A 17271-nucleotide genomic window follows, 5' to 3' on the forward strand; every position below is an offset into this window, starting at 1 on the left:
TTTTGGAATGACATGCCTAACTTTGAAAGGGCTTTTATGGTTTCCTTCCTTAAAGCGGAGCCTTTGCCTGTGCTTTTCTTCTCACTGAGCTTTAGGGGAAGGCTCTGACACCAGTTCTTGAGAGTTGCTCTGGCTCTGCTGGGGAGAAAACAAACACTAGGAGAAGCTGAGCAGCTTCCCCACACGTGTGAAGGGGTTTTCATAGACACATTCCAGTGCTGGGACACTTGCTGCAATCTAAGCCTGAGGTGCTTGAAGAATCCCCTGGTTCGTGCTGTGTTGCCCTTCTAGGTGAAGGTGGTGGTGTAGTTTCTTCATGTTTTCAGATGTGCTGTGGTCACGCCTGGTATCTTCCTCAGATTCCTTTCAGGCCTTTAAAGCAAGTAGCTGCGTGTGAGGTGTTAGCAGTGGCTTAAAAGAAACTCTTTGACTTTGAAAGGAGCCTGAGAAAAGGCGCTGTAGGATTCTGTTTTGTGTAAGAAGCTCTCATAAAAAATGTACTCTGTTCTCATGGAAATCCTTCTGATTTCCAGCCGTCAAACATAACCTGAGATGTGAAAGCTGAACCAACTTACTTGGTACCTGAAGCGTGTTCACTAAAGGTTCTTGTTGGACCACGGTGACCTGGCCTCACTGATGGCTACAGGTCTGCCTGGCTGTAACTCAGTAGGCTCTTCTGCTGTTGCATAAAGCAAGTAGGTTTTTGCTCCTGTTTCTGGACGTGTGGTGGCTTTTCTCTAATAGACAGGCACAAGTGTGTACAGTAAGGGTGGCTGCTTGACTGCTCTTTAATTCTAATCTTCTTACTTATACCTATCCTAATGTTGGTGCATTTGCTTTTGTTTGAGTGTACATTGGATTGCTGATGGATAAAAACAAAAATAACGTAACTCTGGATTTAAAGAAAATACACCTTTGTAGCTCCTTTCATGATCTCTTTAACAAACTAGGAACAATAATTATTCACAAAGCTTAAAATCTATATAACCTAGCTCAGAGTGACGAAAGGAGTGCCTTAGTGCTGACAAAGGGCAGGTTGGTGAGGTTTGGGTTCTGGCTGTTTTATCTGTTCTTTTATGGCTCTGATTAATAAGAGTAGCGGGGCCTCAGCAGGACAGCAGGGAATCTGGCACTCAGCCTTCTGTGGGTCAAAAATCCCCACGGCATGCTTGGTTTGGGCTCTGGCGTCACTGAGTGTAAGTCACCGCAAGGAGCATTTTTCAGAGGTGGTTTTGCTGCGATACCTGGGGATGGTCACATTCTGTGTTCCTCTGGTCACAGAGAGCACAGTAAAAGCACCAACATCCCCTTAGTGCTGTGGTCTCGCTACCACCGTGCCGTTAAGCGTGAGTTCATCTCTCTGAGCTTTCAGGGTTCACGCAGTGCACTTACTGTTAATGCGATAAAAAACGCCTGTGGTAGAGGAGACCCACAAGTGCCTGATGGGCAGCATGTGCTAATGGGTCATCATCGCTTTGGTTTCATCAGCAAAGGCTGGGGACTCATTTTCCTGCTGGTGGGAGCAGTGGGACCAGGGAGGAGCAGAAGTCAGGGAGGCAACTCGGGCATCTCAGGGGGGATGTGCTGGCTGCAGTGCTGGCTCCTTCCTCTCCGTGCGAGAGGAGTGATGAGTCACTTCTGCTTTTTCCAAAGGATCTGTTCCTTTGCAGGAATAAGCTGTTGTTGGTACATGGGTTTTTTCCACTTTATTTTTCCCTTTATGGCAAACCAGCAATTGATGGGTTTTGTCCCCAGCATAAAGAATCAAACAATACCTATCGTTGTGCTGCAGGAAGGAAAATTGTAGAGATAAAAGTACATTTTAACTGCGGCACCCAATTATGGAACTGCCAAAATCGAGGAGGCTTTGAATGTGGTAAATAACCCTAGAGAAAGCCAGGTGTATTAGTGGTGATGGCACGTCACGTGCTAAGCAACGTGTAGTTCCCTGCCTTGCTTTGCCACATAGCTGGACAAATATTTGATGTGGGGGGAGATGGGACCTTTTTCAGCGGGTATTCGCCATGATTGGTGACGTTTGTGTTTGTTAGTTTTCCTTTAGCGTTGACATGTGTGACAATACAAACAATGGAGGAAGATAATTGTGGGCTGGGATAGCAAGGTGAATTTTTGAGAGGAGAATAGACTGTCTTGAAAGGGGAGGAAGGACAATAGTTGTAATGAAAAGGGTTAAAAAACTGAAGAGATGATGTGAGGGATGCACAGAAATGGAAGGATGAGAGGTTGGAGCTGAAGGGGAGGGGTATGCATTAGCGCAGAGGAAACCTCTCCCCACTGGCACGCATAGAGACATTTCCTGCCTTGTGTTTTGGTTTCTTAATAGTTATCTGACTATAAAATTAACCTACATCATTTAATGGTAGTTGAATGGCAGTTAAATTAACCCACTTTCAAAATAGAGCTTACCTAGCCCGTCAGCTCTGAGACAGCCTCGTCCCCAGGCATCCAGGGCTGCAATCCACTTCTCTGCCTTAACCTATTTCCCAAGCAGACAGCCAAAGTGGTGCATCAGAAGCAGGGTTTGCCACTCAGCCTGGCGGTTGACAGAGAATATGGGCACGTATCAAACCACTAATTCATATTTCAGGAGGCATTTTCGTCCAAGGAGGTATAGCATCGGCACGCGGGAACGCTGCCGTTAGGAGTTGTGATGCTGTTTCTATTAACAGCATGGCCTTGATTATCTGAGGCCCAATTACCAGAATCTCCAGGTTATCTGAAATGGGGTCATATCCCCCAACGCCTGTTAATTACACCCAAGATACCCTCTGCTCTCCAGATGTCTTCCCCTGGCTCCTCCCAAGCTTTGGCAACTAGGTTGTGTGCTGAGTGTGCTCAGAGTGATCTAGCTAATTCCTGCATTTGGTTTTGATATCCATGTTGGAAAAAAAACAAAATATCCTGGATATTTGCGGACTTAAAAATCCTTGAAGAATTCTAGAAGTAGACAGTGTCAGTGCACGGCAATGTGCTTGTTAGAGCTGGCAGTGTCCGTGGGGAGGACATTTGATGCATTTGGGTTTTCTTCCACCCAGCAGGTACAGCCCTGCAGCGTCAGTGCAGCGCAGGAGGTGGGATGTATCACAGCACAGCTTAACCTGCTCACAAGCCTTAATTTACTGCAGATGAGTGCACCTTCAGTGGGCAGTTTGCTTCTTGTTGGACCTCTGTGGTTGCAGTGGCCCCAGCTGACCTGTGTGTGCATGCCTAAGGGCTGGGAGGGAGAGCTTTGTCCCAGGACAGACCAGGAACTGAGAGTGATGTGCTTAAGAACAGGGGAGAAGCCATACACCTGCCTCACCTTGGGTCCAGAGCTGGTGTGCGCTCCCAGCTCATACCTGGGGCTGTCAAAGACACAGGGCATCCCTCCCTTACACCATAGTCCCTGGGGTTGCTTCTCCCTTGCCTTAACTGGGTGCTGCTTTTTAAAACACACGTACAAAACTGTGAGAATCAGTGTAAGAACCTTTTTCTTTGCCCTGCACATTTTTGTTATCTGTCTCCTGGTGCTGTCTGGTTTTCGGTCTGTTCTCCTCTTCTGGTGCTATCTGCTCTTTTGGAGCACTTAGCTCAGGGAAGATGCTCACTGCTGCCTCGGAGAGAAACAGTCATGGTAATTTTTTTTCTTCCTTAAAGGGAATATCCCAGATGTCCTTGATAATTAGAAAAATTAGTGAGGACAATTGTGGAAAGGCTTTGAAAGCCGGTGCGTAAAATAATGTTTCCAATGTGATAAATTTCCCTTGGTTTTAAAGCAATAGCTCAGTGGTAAGGTTTTTAATTAGTCATTAAATGTTGTATTAGGAGTATCACAAGTGGTGATAAACTGCTATAGAATACAGTTGGGTTAGTTACCTGGGGAGGGGGGGAGTGGAGGGAGCTATGACAGGAATATAAAAACTATAAGCTTGCCTTAGGTTGCTATTAGGTTTTTTAATGTAAAACCAGCTTTGGTTTGTAAGGCTTTTTATTTGGCTACAGGTGGGGAGAAGTGATTTTTAATGTTTAACTACTTTAAAGAAGCAAATAGGAGACACTACTCTGAAGGGTTAAAAGTCTGAATCTGTAATGGATGTCTCTTGTTTATCCAGTCACTTGGCTGATTGTACAGCCTGGATACCTATACCAATACATGCTGCTGACAAAAACCCCAACCAAACAAAACCCATCCATAACTTGTTTCTTCCTGCTTTTCAGTTGAAATGCAAACTCAATCCATCCCCATGTGCGTCACCAAGGACAGCATAAATTCAGGGGCCTTGGGAACCTGACAGCAGTATTTCCATAGTTATTTTGGCTGTGCTTTGCGCAACTTCAGCTTTGAATTTAGAGAAGAAAAATGCTTTTTCTCCCTCCTCGCTGTTGTGTGGAGCCTCGGCTCTTTCTGTGCTGCTTTTTTCTACTGTTTTTTTTTTTACAGTGCAGCGAGGAATTACTGTAGCACCCACAGAGGTGTGAAGGGACTCATTCATCTGTGTGGGGAGTGTTAGGTGCCAGGCATATTTCTGAGGATTGAAGTACAGGCATTTAAACTGGTACATCCAGTGTCAGCCTATAACTGGGGCTTTGGGAGATGAGCTCCGGAAAACCTTGCTGCAGTGCCTTTTACACTCCTCGTGCCTGCGGCTGTTTTGCCCATCCCCTGCAAGGGATCGCTGCATCCCCGAGCAGTGCCGGCAGAAGGAAATGTGTCCCCCACCTCCACCTCTCAGAGCACGAGGTCTTTGCTTGCCCCTAAGAGTGGCGATGGGTTTGAGCACGATTCCACATGTCAAGTGGAGCAGGGAAGATGCAGCCTGGGTTGCCTGTTGCCACCCTGGGGTGATCGTTTCTGGCAGAGAGCTGGCAGTAGCCGTGTTTCTGTGTCCACTGTGGTGACATTGCTGTGCGCGCTGCTGCTGAAACACACGGTGCCACCTCCTGCCTCCATCCAGTGCCTTTCCCCGGCGCTGTTTGCTTTTGCACAGCCACTCCACCAGCAAACTGGGGCTGGCAGAGAACTAGTTTCCAGCTCCTGCTGGGCAAGACCCACGTGTGGCTCCACATGCAGGCCTCCTCCCCGACACTGGGGAAAGCCCAATGCCAACCCACAGCCACTTTCAACTGCACGTTTAGCACACAGGGTTCACACCCCCCCTGGGGCTGGGGTCAGCTCACCTGGCTGCCAGCAGTGAGTCAGCTCCTTGTAAGAGGCCGCTTCTCCTTTGCAATCCCTCAAAACGCCATTTCCATTGCCCTGATGCATAAATTAAGTGCCTGAAGCCAGCAGGAAGTGTTGCCTTCAGCCTTTGGGTCAAGGTGGGCATGGTCAGTGTTTTGGGTTCGGCTGATGGAGAGCATCTCTGGCAAGTCAGGCTTTCTTCTCAGCCATCCACATTTCCCAAATCTCTGCTTTTAGCCAGGTTTCCCTTCAGCTCGGTGGGGGTACTCCAGTGGTACCTCTGGTTTTGGCTGGTGCGAGGCAGCACTCCACCAACGGGCACAGAGCGAGCTGTGCGGCAGCAAGAGAGGGAGAGGAGAGGTCACCCCCATAAAAAGAGTGAATTGGATTTTATAAGTTTACAGCTATGTTTTATTTCTTTTCCAGAACTGTAATCCTGGTGCTTAGAGTGGTCTGAAAGGAACAGAAACACTTAGCCTTGAACTTTTGTTCTGCTGCTGCTTCTTGTGCCGCTGAGGTACAAAACATACCTGTAAACTTATAATCAATCAAACCGATGTTCCGGGGCTAAAAGAAGAAACCCAAAAAGGGCACAGGCTTCATGTTGAATAGTGAGAAACTTGGGGTGGGGAAAACAGAAGATTGCAGTTGGCAATCGGCAGGTTTTCAGAGACCAGCTTCCCAGGTAGGTTGGTATGAACCAGCTGATCTCTTTCTCCCTCTCTATTCCTTACTCCCATCCAAAATACACTCTTGAACCAGAGGCAGGCTGAGCTGCCCCTAAAGCTCTGTTTGTGGCAATCACAAGCAGAGCAAGCACAGCATCACCCTGATGCAACTACAGAAGGGGAGATGTGGCAGCCCCACCAGTGGGTCCCCACTGTAGCAGCTGGTTCTTAAGGTGGGCAAAGCTCCTTAAGCTGTGTAGGGTGGAATCCAGATAATTTGCCCTTTCATCCCCATACTGTAAGTCCCATACCTGTGCAGTCTATAGATGTTATGGACAGATAACCCCTTGCCTTCCCCCATCACCCCCAACCGTGTGGCCTTTGTTGGGAGCCCCAGGCCGCCCCCCCCCCAGCAAGAGCAGGGGGAGGGCTGACTTCAAACTCCACTAAACAGTGCAGGCACAATGCAAACAAATGTATTGCAGCACGCAGCTATGCAAATAGCTTCAGAGCACAGCGTTTTCCCCGGCATTAATTGCTGCACCACCGGGGTTGCGTAGCAACAGCTCTGGTTGTGTCTCTGACAGCTCCTGCCCCTTGATGCCTCTGACACCTTCTGTGGCAGGCGGGGAAGGAGGAGAGAACAGGGCTGCCCTGGGGAAGCTACAAAGGCCAGGAGGTAGCGAGAGTCTCAGGTGGTAAGGTCTGTGTGGGTGTCTTCTGCTGCCACAGGGTGACACGTGCAGTGGGGCTGGAAAGGGGGTGTTGGGGAGCAGGAGCCTCCAGCAGCCGCAGCCTTGTGTAGGCAGCTTTCAATGGTGGTGGACAGAAAGGGCAGACCTGCCATCCCCCCAGCTCTGCAGGAAGACGGGTTGTCTCTCCAGCGCAGTGAGTCCTTCTGGGTACCCCATATGGGTCTGTGACTGCGCTTGCAGCTTGGCCACAGGCATAGAGGGTCTCCACTAAGTCACCTCGCGCTGGCCATGGATCCTTGGGCTTGTGGCTTTTCCAGCTCTTGAGAGAAATTACATGTTCTTTATACACACCCAAAACTAAGAGAGCCTCAGGCCAAGCCCCAGGGGAAGGGGTGAGCACAGGCACCAAAGGGAAGGCTGCAGATGGTACGGGCAGCCCTGAGCTCCCTCACTTGTGTGCTGAGCCCAGCAGCTTCTGCAGGGCTGACCTGTGCCTCCCAAAAGGCAGGCTCTTCAGGGACAGGGGTGACCACCTCCCAAGAGCAATTTTTCACCCTGCTTAAAGCCATGTTCCCTATTCCCATCTCCTGCGTTCATGTCTTTAGCTCCTGCTGTGCCTTTGCCCGTGGGGCTGAGGAACCTGTTAGTACCCAGCGCCTTCCCCTGGGAAGGCACTTCAGCTCTGCAATCAGCTCTCCTCTCCTTTCCTCTCTTCTTTCTGATAAGCCACATAAATAAATAGTTTCTCTGCCAGTTTACAGAGTCCGTAAGCAACCCTGCCTGAAGCCATGGGGCACTTGAAATAAACTCTTCTATTACACCTCAGCATAAACCAAGCTCTTCTCAGAAACTGCCTTAAGCAGGGAGAAAACAAGCTCTTCTCAGAAACTGCCTTAAGTAGGGAAGAAGTGGGCAGTCCTGATTCCATTGGCAGATAGGCAGGAGAATGGCCATGGGCATGTTTTACTTAGTAGTAACAGACAGAACAGACAGGAGTGGTGGGAAATACTGGGCAGGTTCCAGGATGCACAGATTAGCAGGTCCCAGGGAGCTGTGCCTTTGAGATCTGGGGATGGAGAGGTACAGGCTGCAGCTCAGCACCCTCGGGGCACAGGAAGAGGAATCACTAAGGTAGGATCCAGCCACGCGCAGAGCCCGGTGGCAGGGAGAGGTGATGCTGCCTGCAGCACCCAGACTTGGGGTGCTGGATGGGCTGCGGAAGGAGCAGATTGAGCACAAAGTGAGAAGTTGCAACCCATCTTTGAGCCAAAGTGATGTGAAAGCAGAGGATCACAAATGCAACTCGCCTGCAGAAGCAGGTGAACTGTGTCGCTGTGTGTGAGATGGGTCTTCTAAGGACAAAGGGCATCGAGGCTGCATGGCTTTTTCTTTATCAAGCAGGAGAAATTCTTATCTCTGCTTTTGAAATTTACAGCTTGACAAGCAGTTTGTATCTCAGCTTGATTCCTTGGAGTACAGTGGGGCAAATAAGGTGAAAATCAGCACCATGGACTCAGCCATGCTTCAGAGGAGGAAACTAGGTGCAAGCAAGGCAGAAATGCTGCCTGGAGCCTTTAGGACCAGAGAGCCCAGGTCTCCTCTGCCATGCAAGCAGGATGTCTTTTGAAGACCTGCACACCTTGCAAGGCAGGCATGACCTGCAACCGGCTGTGTTCAGCATTGCTCCTCCAAGGCAAGGAAGGACCGTGTCCGGCTGCTTTGTTCCCTGCTCCCAGACTAGGGATTCCTTACACAGACCCACGATGTCCCCCCTCGCCAGGCATCTCCCAGCCTGTAGCTCACCTTTTCATCCTCACCACCCACCCGGGCTTTGCCTATGCCATGGCTCTTTCTTCGCAGCCATTTGTGCCCTGGCAAGGAGGGAGCTGGCTGTTTGGCCACCATAACCTGCTCCTGAGCTGCCTGAGGAGCATGGCGGTGGGGAGGGCTGGGGCAGGGACACACCTCTGCTGCCACGGTTATAAATTGAGGCTCCCTGGGGGAAGATGGCTGCCGCTCTTAGGATCAGGGCTTGTGAGCAGGTAAGGGGAAAGCATCCGCCCTCTTTGCAAAGGTGGAGTAAAAGCTCTGCCTCCCCACAAAGCCCCCTGCTACCAGCCCTCCTCCTGCAGGGGGGTGAAAGGTTTATTATCCCCTTTGTTATGCAGCAGGGCAAGGGGAGGAGCTGGGCTGTGTAAGAGATCCTGGCTGACATAACCCTGCCCATGCATGGCTCTGGAGGGGGGCCAGGTTGTACCTGAGCATTTGTATTTAAACTAATCCCAGGCATCGCAAACTGAAAGTCACCGCAGCGCCAGGTAGAACCAGTTGAGACGGTTGCTGAAGGCGGGTTTTTCGCCTGGGTGTAGTAAAGCAGTCTCAAGGTACGTTGTTTATTGCTAACCCTGGGAGTACATTTGGGAGCTGAGCTTGCTCAGCCTTTCCGGGTGGTTTGGCAGAGCCCTGCCGCCTGCCACCGAGCACGCTGGCTCTGGTCCCTGGCTTTCCCTCATTCTCTCTGCCAATGGCTTGTCCAAACCGGGGCTCTTCCTCCTTGTCCACCTGCCTGACAGCACGGGGGTGGAAATCCCGCTCCAGATAAAGCTGCTTTTCCCCACCCTGGCCCCAACCCCTGTGATAAGCTTTGCCCCCTTGACACAGCCAAGCGAGCAAGGTCAGAGGCTGATGCTGGGGAGGGCAGAGTAAGGCTGCAGTGGGGGTAAACGACTTTCACTCCTCCGGTACAAGGCCAGGAGGTGCAAAGTGTGACTGTTACTGGAAAGCAACCCGGCGTTGCTGGCACAGATCCTTCCGCCTGCAGCGTGGGTGCCAAGGCTCACAGTCCCCTCGGTGTGGCCAGGACTGGGTGGGAATCGCCCGCGCTGCCGTTGGGAGCAGATAGGGTGTCAGTAACGGCACCTGGCACAGTGCAAACACTGGGTAATTATCCCTTAACCTCTCCACCAATAAGTCCTAATTAATTGCCTCTGCCAAGCAGGTTAAATGGTAATCGCCTCGGTTTGAGAGCTAGCTAATGGCAGCGATCCCGTGCTGTAGAAGCACACCTTTCCAAGCGACCACTACGTGTTGACAGCCCATCCGCTGCAGAGCCACTTTATTAAATGGCACTAAATCAAAGGTCAGTGCAAATGCCAAGGCACCGCACCACACAGGGGTACACTGCTGCCTGCATGGCCTGAGGCTGGGAGATCACCCCAGGTTCTGCACCGGTTTGCAGAGGAGGTTCCAATCTGCCCAGTTTGCCCCAGGCCCGTGTTCTGCCACCAAGGTGTAAGCAGAGTTTGAAGTCGCACAGGAGTTCAAGATCACTGTAGTGATAGGACAAGGGGTAACGGGTTAAAACTTAAACAGGGGAAGTTTGGATTGGATATAAGGAAGAAATTCTTTCCTGTTAGGGTGGTGAGGCACTGGAATGGGTTGCCCAGGGAGGTTGTGAATGCTCCATCCCTGGCAGTGTTCAAGGCCAGGTTGAACGAGGCCTTGGGTGATATGGTTTAGTGTGAGGTGTCCCTGCCCATGGCAGGGGGGTTGGAACTAGATGATCTTAAGGTCCTTTCCAACCCTAACTATTCTATGATTCTATGATTCTATCTCTGTCATCTGGCTGGGATGCTGCTCTGCTCCCACCCAGCCTGAATGCGCAGATTGCGCATGCAGAAGTGTGCAGCCGTCCTGCTGGGTCCCCGAAGTGCTGGGCCCTCTACTCTGCACACGGTGCAGATACTGAGTCTGACTCTTGCAGGGAACTTTGGGTTTGCTTTGAACATGTCACACTGTGCTACACACCAGGATGTGATTGATAGAAGTGTAATTATGGGTGCTCTGGCAGTGGGAGACCAACAGGAGCATGGTCAGTGTCCTGCCAGTAATATGCATACGTGTGTGTCTTGGGGACTGATGGGGTGTCTGCCAGCCCCATGACAACAGGATGCTTGATCTCACCTGGAGGTCAGGCAAGTGATATGCCTGAGTGGGAGGAGAAGGGTTATTCCAGTTTTGTAGTCTAAAGTTTTATTCCCTGGGGCATGGTACTGATTGTTTCTCTCTTTATCTCTCTAGTGAGGATGCAGCAGAGACAATAGCAATAGACTCTAACAATCAGCCGAAGTCTCCACTGGAAAAGTTTATGGTCAGACTGTGTACACATCACCAGAAGCAATTCATCCGTGTGCTAAACGACATATACACTGAAGTGCAGCCAGACCCTGAAGGCCAGCAGTTGTCTGAATCCGAGAGCATGGAGGCCTCTACTTGTGTCTCTGGTTGTAGCCAGCGAAGCACTGAAAATCAGGACAAGGGTGCTACTTGTACTGAATCAAAGGCCCCTTCTTCCTCAGACCCAGGACAGTCGGGGTCCGATGGCCCCCTGCATATTATGGGACAAGCCCCGAAGCAGCTGCCGGAGCTGAAGTGTCTGGACAGAGCAGAGAGCTCCAGTCCTGCTTTGAGAAGGGACTTCTCTGAGCTCCCCGTCACCAGGCTTCGTTCTGCTAGTCCAAAGGATAGCTCCACCCAAGGATACCTCAGCACGTTGAACTCTTCCTCTCTGAATTTCCATCATGCCGCAAGGAGCCTGGACGGGCAGCAAGCTGCTGGACACGAGCAAGAAGTCAGGAAGTGTGAGGACAATAAAGAGCAGCTAGCAGGTAAGACTCTGATGGAAGGTTATATCTCGGTCAAGGTGGCAAATGTGAACGGCAGCGAGGACAGCTTAGACAGCTGTCTGGGGTCCCAGAAGAGCTCCTTCAGAGCTCTGCCAGAAGAGTCCTGGGATCCCAGCTTTGCGGTGACCCCCCCTCGCAGAGCTGACAAAGAGAATACTTTGCAATGCAGCTCAAATGCATCTTTGCACCAGGACTTAGATGCAAAAGAACAAGATGCAAGACCAAAGCAAGAAAACCACCTACACGCCATGCCCAAGGGCAAGGCAGGCTGCCACCTGCACCCGGCCGACAAAGGCCCGCTTGACAGGTCCAAAGACGGCTGGCTGCCCGCCGGTGCTGTGCCAGCCACCCACCGGACCCCCAGCGGGCACCCCCGCACTAAGGCAGCCTCCCTCAGATCCACTCGGAAGAGCAAGAAGGCGTCGGGGCTGAGGATCAATGACTACGACAACCAGTGCGATGTGGTGTACATCAGCCAGCCCATCACCGAGTGCCATTTTGAGAGCCAGCGGCCGGTGTCGTCGCGCAAGACGGCGAGGAAGAGCACGCGGGGGTATTACTTCAACGGGGAATGCTGTGAGCTCCCAACCGTCCGCACGCTGGTGAAGAGCTCCCGGGTGGAGGAGAGGGGGAGCGGAGCAGCACTGCGAACAGAGACCCTTGTAAGCGCGAAGCCACCCCTCATGCTCTCGCTGGGGGGATCTGCGGGGACAGGACGGGAGGGTGAGAAGAGGGTTTCTCTGAGGCTCCTGGCTAAAGGGGCACCGGCCAGCCGAGAAGTGAAAGAGAGACCTGAGCTGGGCTCCATGCAGCCCTGGGATACCCGGGCACTGCGGTCCAGGGAAGCCACCATGGCCATGCCCTTCTTCTCCCTCTCTGCTCCACCCAGCCCTCAGAAAGAGGACAGCTTGGATGGCTCACCGCCCCCCAGCTCCCCTCCTGCTGAAGGAGGGGAGATAGGAGGTGGAGGCACCATCCCCCAGGAGGCTGCCAGCAGCCTGGGCTCCCCTGGGGACAGCAGTGGTGGTGAGCAGACAGCTGATTTTGCTGCCCTCCCCATCTCAAAAGCACCCAGTGGGGAGCAAGGATGTCCAAGCTCCAACATACAAACTGACCCAGACCTCCCCACCAGCCCAGAGCCAAAGTCCCCCTTGCAGCCCGCTGCCACTGCCGACACAGCACCCCTGGCCTGTGATGGTGCCGGGGATCCTGCCCAGCTTCCAGACGTAGGGGATGCGGAGCCCAGCAGGCTGGGGTTGGCAGAGCCCTGCCCATGCTCTCCAGGCTGTCAGGCTCCTGATGAGCTCCTTGCCACCATGGACAGGGAGAGCTCCCCAGAGCCCCCTGCCATCTTGCAGTGTGTGGATGTAAATGAAAGCATCAATGCTGAACCAGAAGCCGAATTATCAGGCACGGTGGGTGACAGCTCCCTTGAGCAAGAGGAGGCTATGCTGGGCAGCCCACCCCTCCTCGAAATACCAGAAGGGGAGGCAGTGCAGAATAACAGCCCAGCAGGTGAAAAAGAACCTGTTGAAGGGGAAACACTGCCTGACTCTGACATCTCTGACACTGCAGGGAATGACTCTGTCTCTTCCAAAGACAGTCTAGACAAGAAACGAAAGAAAGGCAGGAGAGCGCTTGTGGCATCAGACCGGCGTCTCCGTAGCCAGCAATCCCAGTCACCCACTGAGGGCAGTGTTGAGGACGCTGTCTCTTCCAGCTCTGTGCAGCTTCCTTGCCTTCAGATCAAATTCTCTAAGAGCCCTGGCACTAAGCGGTTCAAGAGAGAAGTGCACATGGATGGGGCAGCATCCATGCACTTCCCAAATGACTGCTTCCCCAGTGTGCTGCTCAAACCCAGCGAGGGGCTGGGCACCGGCCAGGCTCCAGAGAGCATCGCTGAGCAGCAGCCAGGCGAGGAGAATGGTGTCACTACCAGACAAACCTATAAAAGCATCTTGGCAAAAGACACTGTAGCAGAGGGAGAAAATTCTTCTGCAGGTGACCCGCCTGCTAACAGCAGCCAACGTCAATCGGGAGAGATGCTGGAAATCAGTGTCCAGGCTGACTCTGAGAAGAGAAACATTCTCCTTCCTCTGGAGAGCACTGTGCCTGCAAACGATACTGAGCAAGTGGATGTGAAACCAGGCAATGCCAGCGCAAAGGATGAGGAGAGCCCCAACAGTACTGTGGACATGGGCAAGCTGGAGAACTACGTGCCAGTGGCCAACTCGCCTCCGTGTCCCAGCAGCAGAGGTGGAATCAAGCAAGTTCCAGAAAAGGCTGCAAAGCATAAAAAGGTTGCCCTGCAGTTTTATAACTTAAGACACACACCCACACTCATAGACACTGCAAAAAAGAGCACACCAGGGAAGGAGCCTATGCAAGCAATCCCCAAACCGAGGGACGAACGCAGTTCAGGGAATGATGATTCCCCAGTGTTGGAGGACATAGACACGGCTGACAGCAAACCAAAGTTCATGGAGTGGTGTGCTGAAGAGGAGAACCAGGAGCTCATTGCTGAATTCAACACCCAGTACATGAAAGTTCAGAAAGGATGGATTCAGCTGGAGAAGGAGGTGCAGCCAACCCCCAAGGTAAAGAGCAAAGCCGACAAACTGAAAGAGATTTGGAAAAGCAAGAAAAGGACACGGAAAAGTAGAGGCTCGCTGGAAGTGCAGAAGCTTTCTCCTGTCCAGATGCTGTTTATGAAGGCCTTTAAGCTGTCTGACATCTGCCAGTGGTTTCTGGAGACAACTGAAACCAGGTCTCTAGTGATCGTGAAGAAACTCAATACCCGTCTCCCAGGGGAGATCCCCCCCATCAAAGTCCCCATGCAGAAATATTCCTCCTCCAGTCTCTACCCCAGCTCACTGCAAGCTGAACGCTTGAAGAAACACCTCAAGAAGTTCGCTGCCACTACCCCGGCTCGGAATAACCTGAAGAACCAAAAGCTTTGGGCCAAAATTCGGGAGAACGCTGATAAAGCAGAAGCTGAGGAAGCCACTGCTCCCAGCCACACATCTCCCACCAATGCCAGCACCGAGGACCTGGGTGAAGACAAAACCATCCAGCCTGCCCCCAGCTTGCCCACACAGGCCAGCACCAGGATCCTGCGCAAGTACTCCAACCTACGGGGCAAGCTGCGAGCCCAGCACCGCGTGGTGAAGGCGGAGAAGAAGAGTGATGGCCCAGGGGACCACTCATCCCTGGAGAGCAAGCAGAGCAGGAAGAGCGTGTGCATCAACCCGCTGATGTCTCCAAAGCTGGCCTTGCAGGTCAAAGCAGACGCCTTTCCTGCTAAATCTCCTTCAGTGGATGGGACGGGGAAGGGACGGAAGGGGAAGAGCAGGTCCCAGGAGGACTCCTCCCCCAAGGCCGACCTCCAGCTCAGCAGGAAGAAGAGGATGCTGAAGGACAGCGGGAGTACACAGGAGCGGTCCGGCTCCTCCACCAAGGACAAGTTGCCTGCCAAGAAGGCCAGTAAAATAAAGCATTCGGAGGTCAGCACAAAAGCCCCTGCCACCCGAAAGCAGGCTGCCATGGAGAGGAGCAATAAGCTGGCTAGAAAGATGTCTTTGAAAGAGAAGAGAGCCCCAAAAAGGCAGCTGGAGAAGGTGCGGCTCCCCATGCGGAAGGGCAAGGAGAACACGAGCAGACGGGCCGTGCTGCTCACCGGCCACGAGGAGATGGCCAAGTCCCCAAAGCAGAAGCCCCTGGGGGAGTCCTCTACGCGGTCACAGAAGATGGCCAACAAGAAGCCCAGCGGTGGGAAGACCCTGACCAGGTCCATGAAGAAGATGCAGGAGAGCAGTGGGTCGCAGGGCAAGAGGAAGCTGAGGGCAAAAGTGGACTGTTCGCACAGCAAACGCTCACGACTGGACCCGAAATAGCAAAGAACCAGTAGCCATGTACAAACCCAATGTACAGTAGTAACCCTTTACCATGCATTAACTAAAGCTGCTTTTATAAGCTGTAGCAAGCCTTTAAAAATCCGCAGCTAAAGGATAATGCCCGTGATTTTAGGCATCGGCAGATGTGTCTCGGACAGAGAAGAGGTCGGCCTGTCTGGCTCTGCTGTTCAGAAGGAAGTTTCTACAGTTTGGACGTTCCTTGGGTTTTTTTAAACCCAGAACCAGGCAGTTTTAGTTAAAAGTACAGTGCCTTATTTATCACTTTAAAAATAAATAAGAAGCTCGTCTGTGTGATTTGGAGGCTTGCGTTTTATACTTGAGGCACAAGCACTTGTACTGTAGCAGAAAGAAAACCACCACCGTGCACATGAAGTAGCTTTCACAGTCTTTGGGTGCACGCAAACATTTCCCTTTCCTTCAGAGTCCTCCTCCTGTCTGTCTTCTTAGTGGCATTTAAAGCAAAACCAAAACCATTTCCCATCACTGAGGGAGAGAAAGGCAAATCTGTCTTTTGTTGGTTTGTTAGTAGCAGCTGCTGGTGTCCCGTATGGATGCCTGCTACTGGTGTGTGTACTGCTGATGGCTGCCTCACTCCCCCATGGCACGGCCCATGGGGTGGGGGTCCTGCTCAGGCAGCAGGGGAGATGCTGCAGGGGCTCTGGATACCAGGCTGCTGCATCCACTGCTGCCAGGTGGACACACTGGGCTGTATCCGTCTTTATTTCTTGCTGGCTTCAGGGATGAATCAGTCATGCCGTGCCATGCGTTTGGACAGACCTTCTTCTCCCGTTTTGCTGCCCTTGTGGTGATTTCTGTGGTCTCTGATGGCAAAGCAGTTTCCACAGTGCTTCACTAAAGGTTGAATCTCTCCCTTGTGATCTGCCCAAGCTCCTTCTGATGTTGGTGCCCTGCGGAAGAGGAGCCCTGGCCCTCACCCTGTGCTTTTGTGCACATCTTTCCTAGTGTCTTCCTAAAGCCAGAATCTGCAGTTGGAATAGGGCTGGTATAAGGGACTGACTTACATCTGTTTTATACTGTAATTTGCATTTCATCGCTTTACTGGCAAGGTGCAGTAGGGTTGCTCTTGCTCGTGTCTGGTGCTGGGGAGCCTGAAAGCAGCCAAGCTTCTGCCCTGCACGACACCTCTGAGACAGACCCGTTACAAGTACACAGAGCATGTGGCTGTGCTGGCTCTGCTGGGGAAAGATGATCAGTGGCTGAGAAGTGACTGCTGGGGTCTGTGCTCAGGGCAAGGACCCTGCTCAGCCATTGCATCTCTGGCTTCACAAAGCCCGTTTGCATGGATCCTGATGCAGGGAGCAGCAGTGCTGGAGAGGGCACCGCGGGCTCTGGGGTGACCTGATCTTTAACAGCCACTTGCTGATCCTTGCTCAGCAAGGCTGTGGTGCAGGGCACACATTCAGGAGATGCTGCCCTGGGGGCAGAGGTTAGAGAGGGTTCAGCTGCAACAGGAATTGCTTTTCACAGTTGGCATTGAACTCCGGATCCCAAAGCCCATGGACTGGAGCTGGAGAGCGGAGAATTGTCTTTTAAAGCTTTCATTGTACCCCTTTAGTTTAGAGGATGAAACCAGGCATTTGAGATTCGCACGCCCTTCGCAGAGCACCTCTTGCTGTCTTGCAGGTATTCCCTTCCCCCAGCGCTGACGCAAACAAGGCTGCAGCACATTTTCCTCTTACTATGAAATGGCAGATGTAAAAAGAAAAACCCATAAATCCTTTACCTTTCCTTTGAATCATGCTAGAATAAGTTAACTCTCTGAACAGCTAGGCAGTGATTAAATCTAGCCTGTCAGTCCCTGTACAGATTACTATGAAGTTATCTATTACTTTAATTTTTACTGCATGCATTAAATATGTCAAACATTCCATCAGAAAAGATTTAGAAGCGTTTCAGGAGAGGTGTGAGGCAGGAGGGCACTGATAGCAGTTACATGACTGATCTGTACCTTTCTTACAGGTTGTCTTTCCCTCTTGCTTTTCCATCTGTACTTGTGGTCCTCCTCTAACCTCTGGCTGGGGCAGCCTCTCCGCAGGCATGTGGGCCTGGAATTTCTCCTCCTTACCTTGGGCTAGTCATGTGTGCAAGCACCCCTCTTACCTCTCT

General features: G+C 51.9%; 1 protein-coding gene across 22 annotated transcripts in view; it reads left to right on the forward strand.

Moving 5' to 3' along the window:
- The window catches only part of LCOR (ligand dependent nuclear receptor corepressor), an 80558-nt gene extending 63684 nt beyond the window's left edge, over nucleotides 1-16874 (forward strand). For all 22 annotated transcript variants that reach the window (XM_061459008.1, XM_061458986.1, XM_061458987.1 and 19 more), the window contains one exon: nucleotides 10626-16874. In XM_061459008.1, coding sequence (XP_061314992.1) covers nucleotides 10626-15123 — 4498 coding nt within the window. In that variant the 3' untranslated portion in view covers nucleotides 15124-16874. The remainder of the gene's footprint in view (nucleotides 1-10625) is intronic.
- Nucleotides 16875-17271: the final 397 nt, after the last annotated feature.

This window comes from Pezoporus flaviventris, unplaced genomic scaffold (assembly GCF_033815535.1).
Source record: "Pezoporus flaviventris isolate CSIRO_AGI_PZ_B2104156 unplaced genomic scaffold, CSIRO_AGI_Pfla_v1 ptg000029l, whole genome shotgun sequence".
NCBI lineage: Eukaryota > Metazoa > Chordata > Aves > Psittaciformes > Psittacidae > Pezoporus > Pezoporus flaviventris.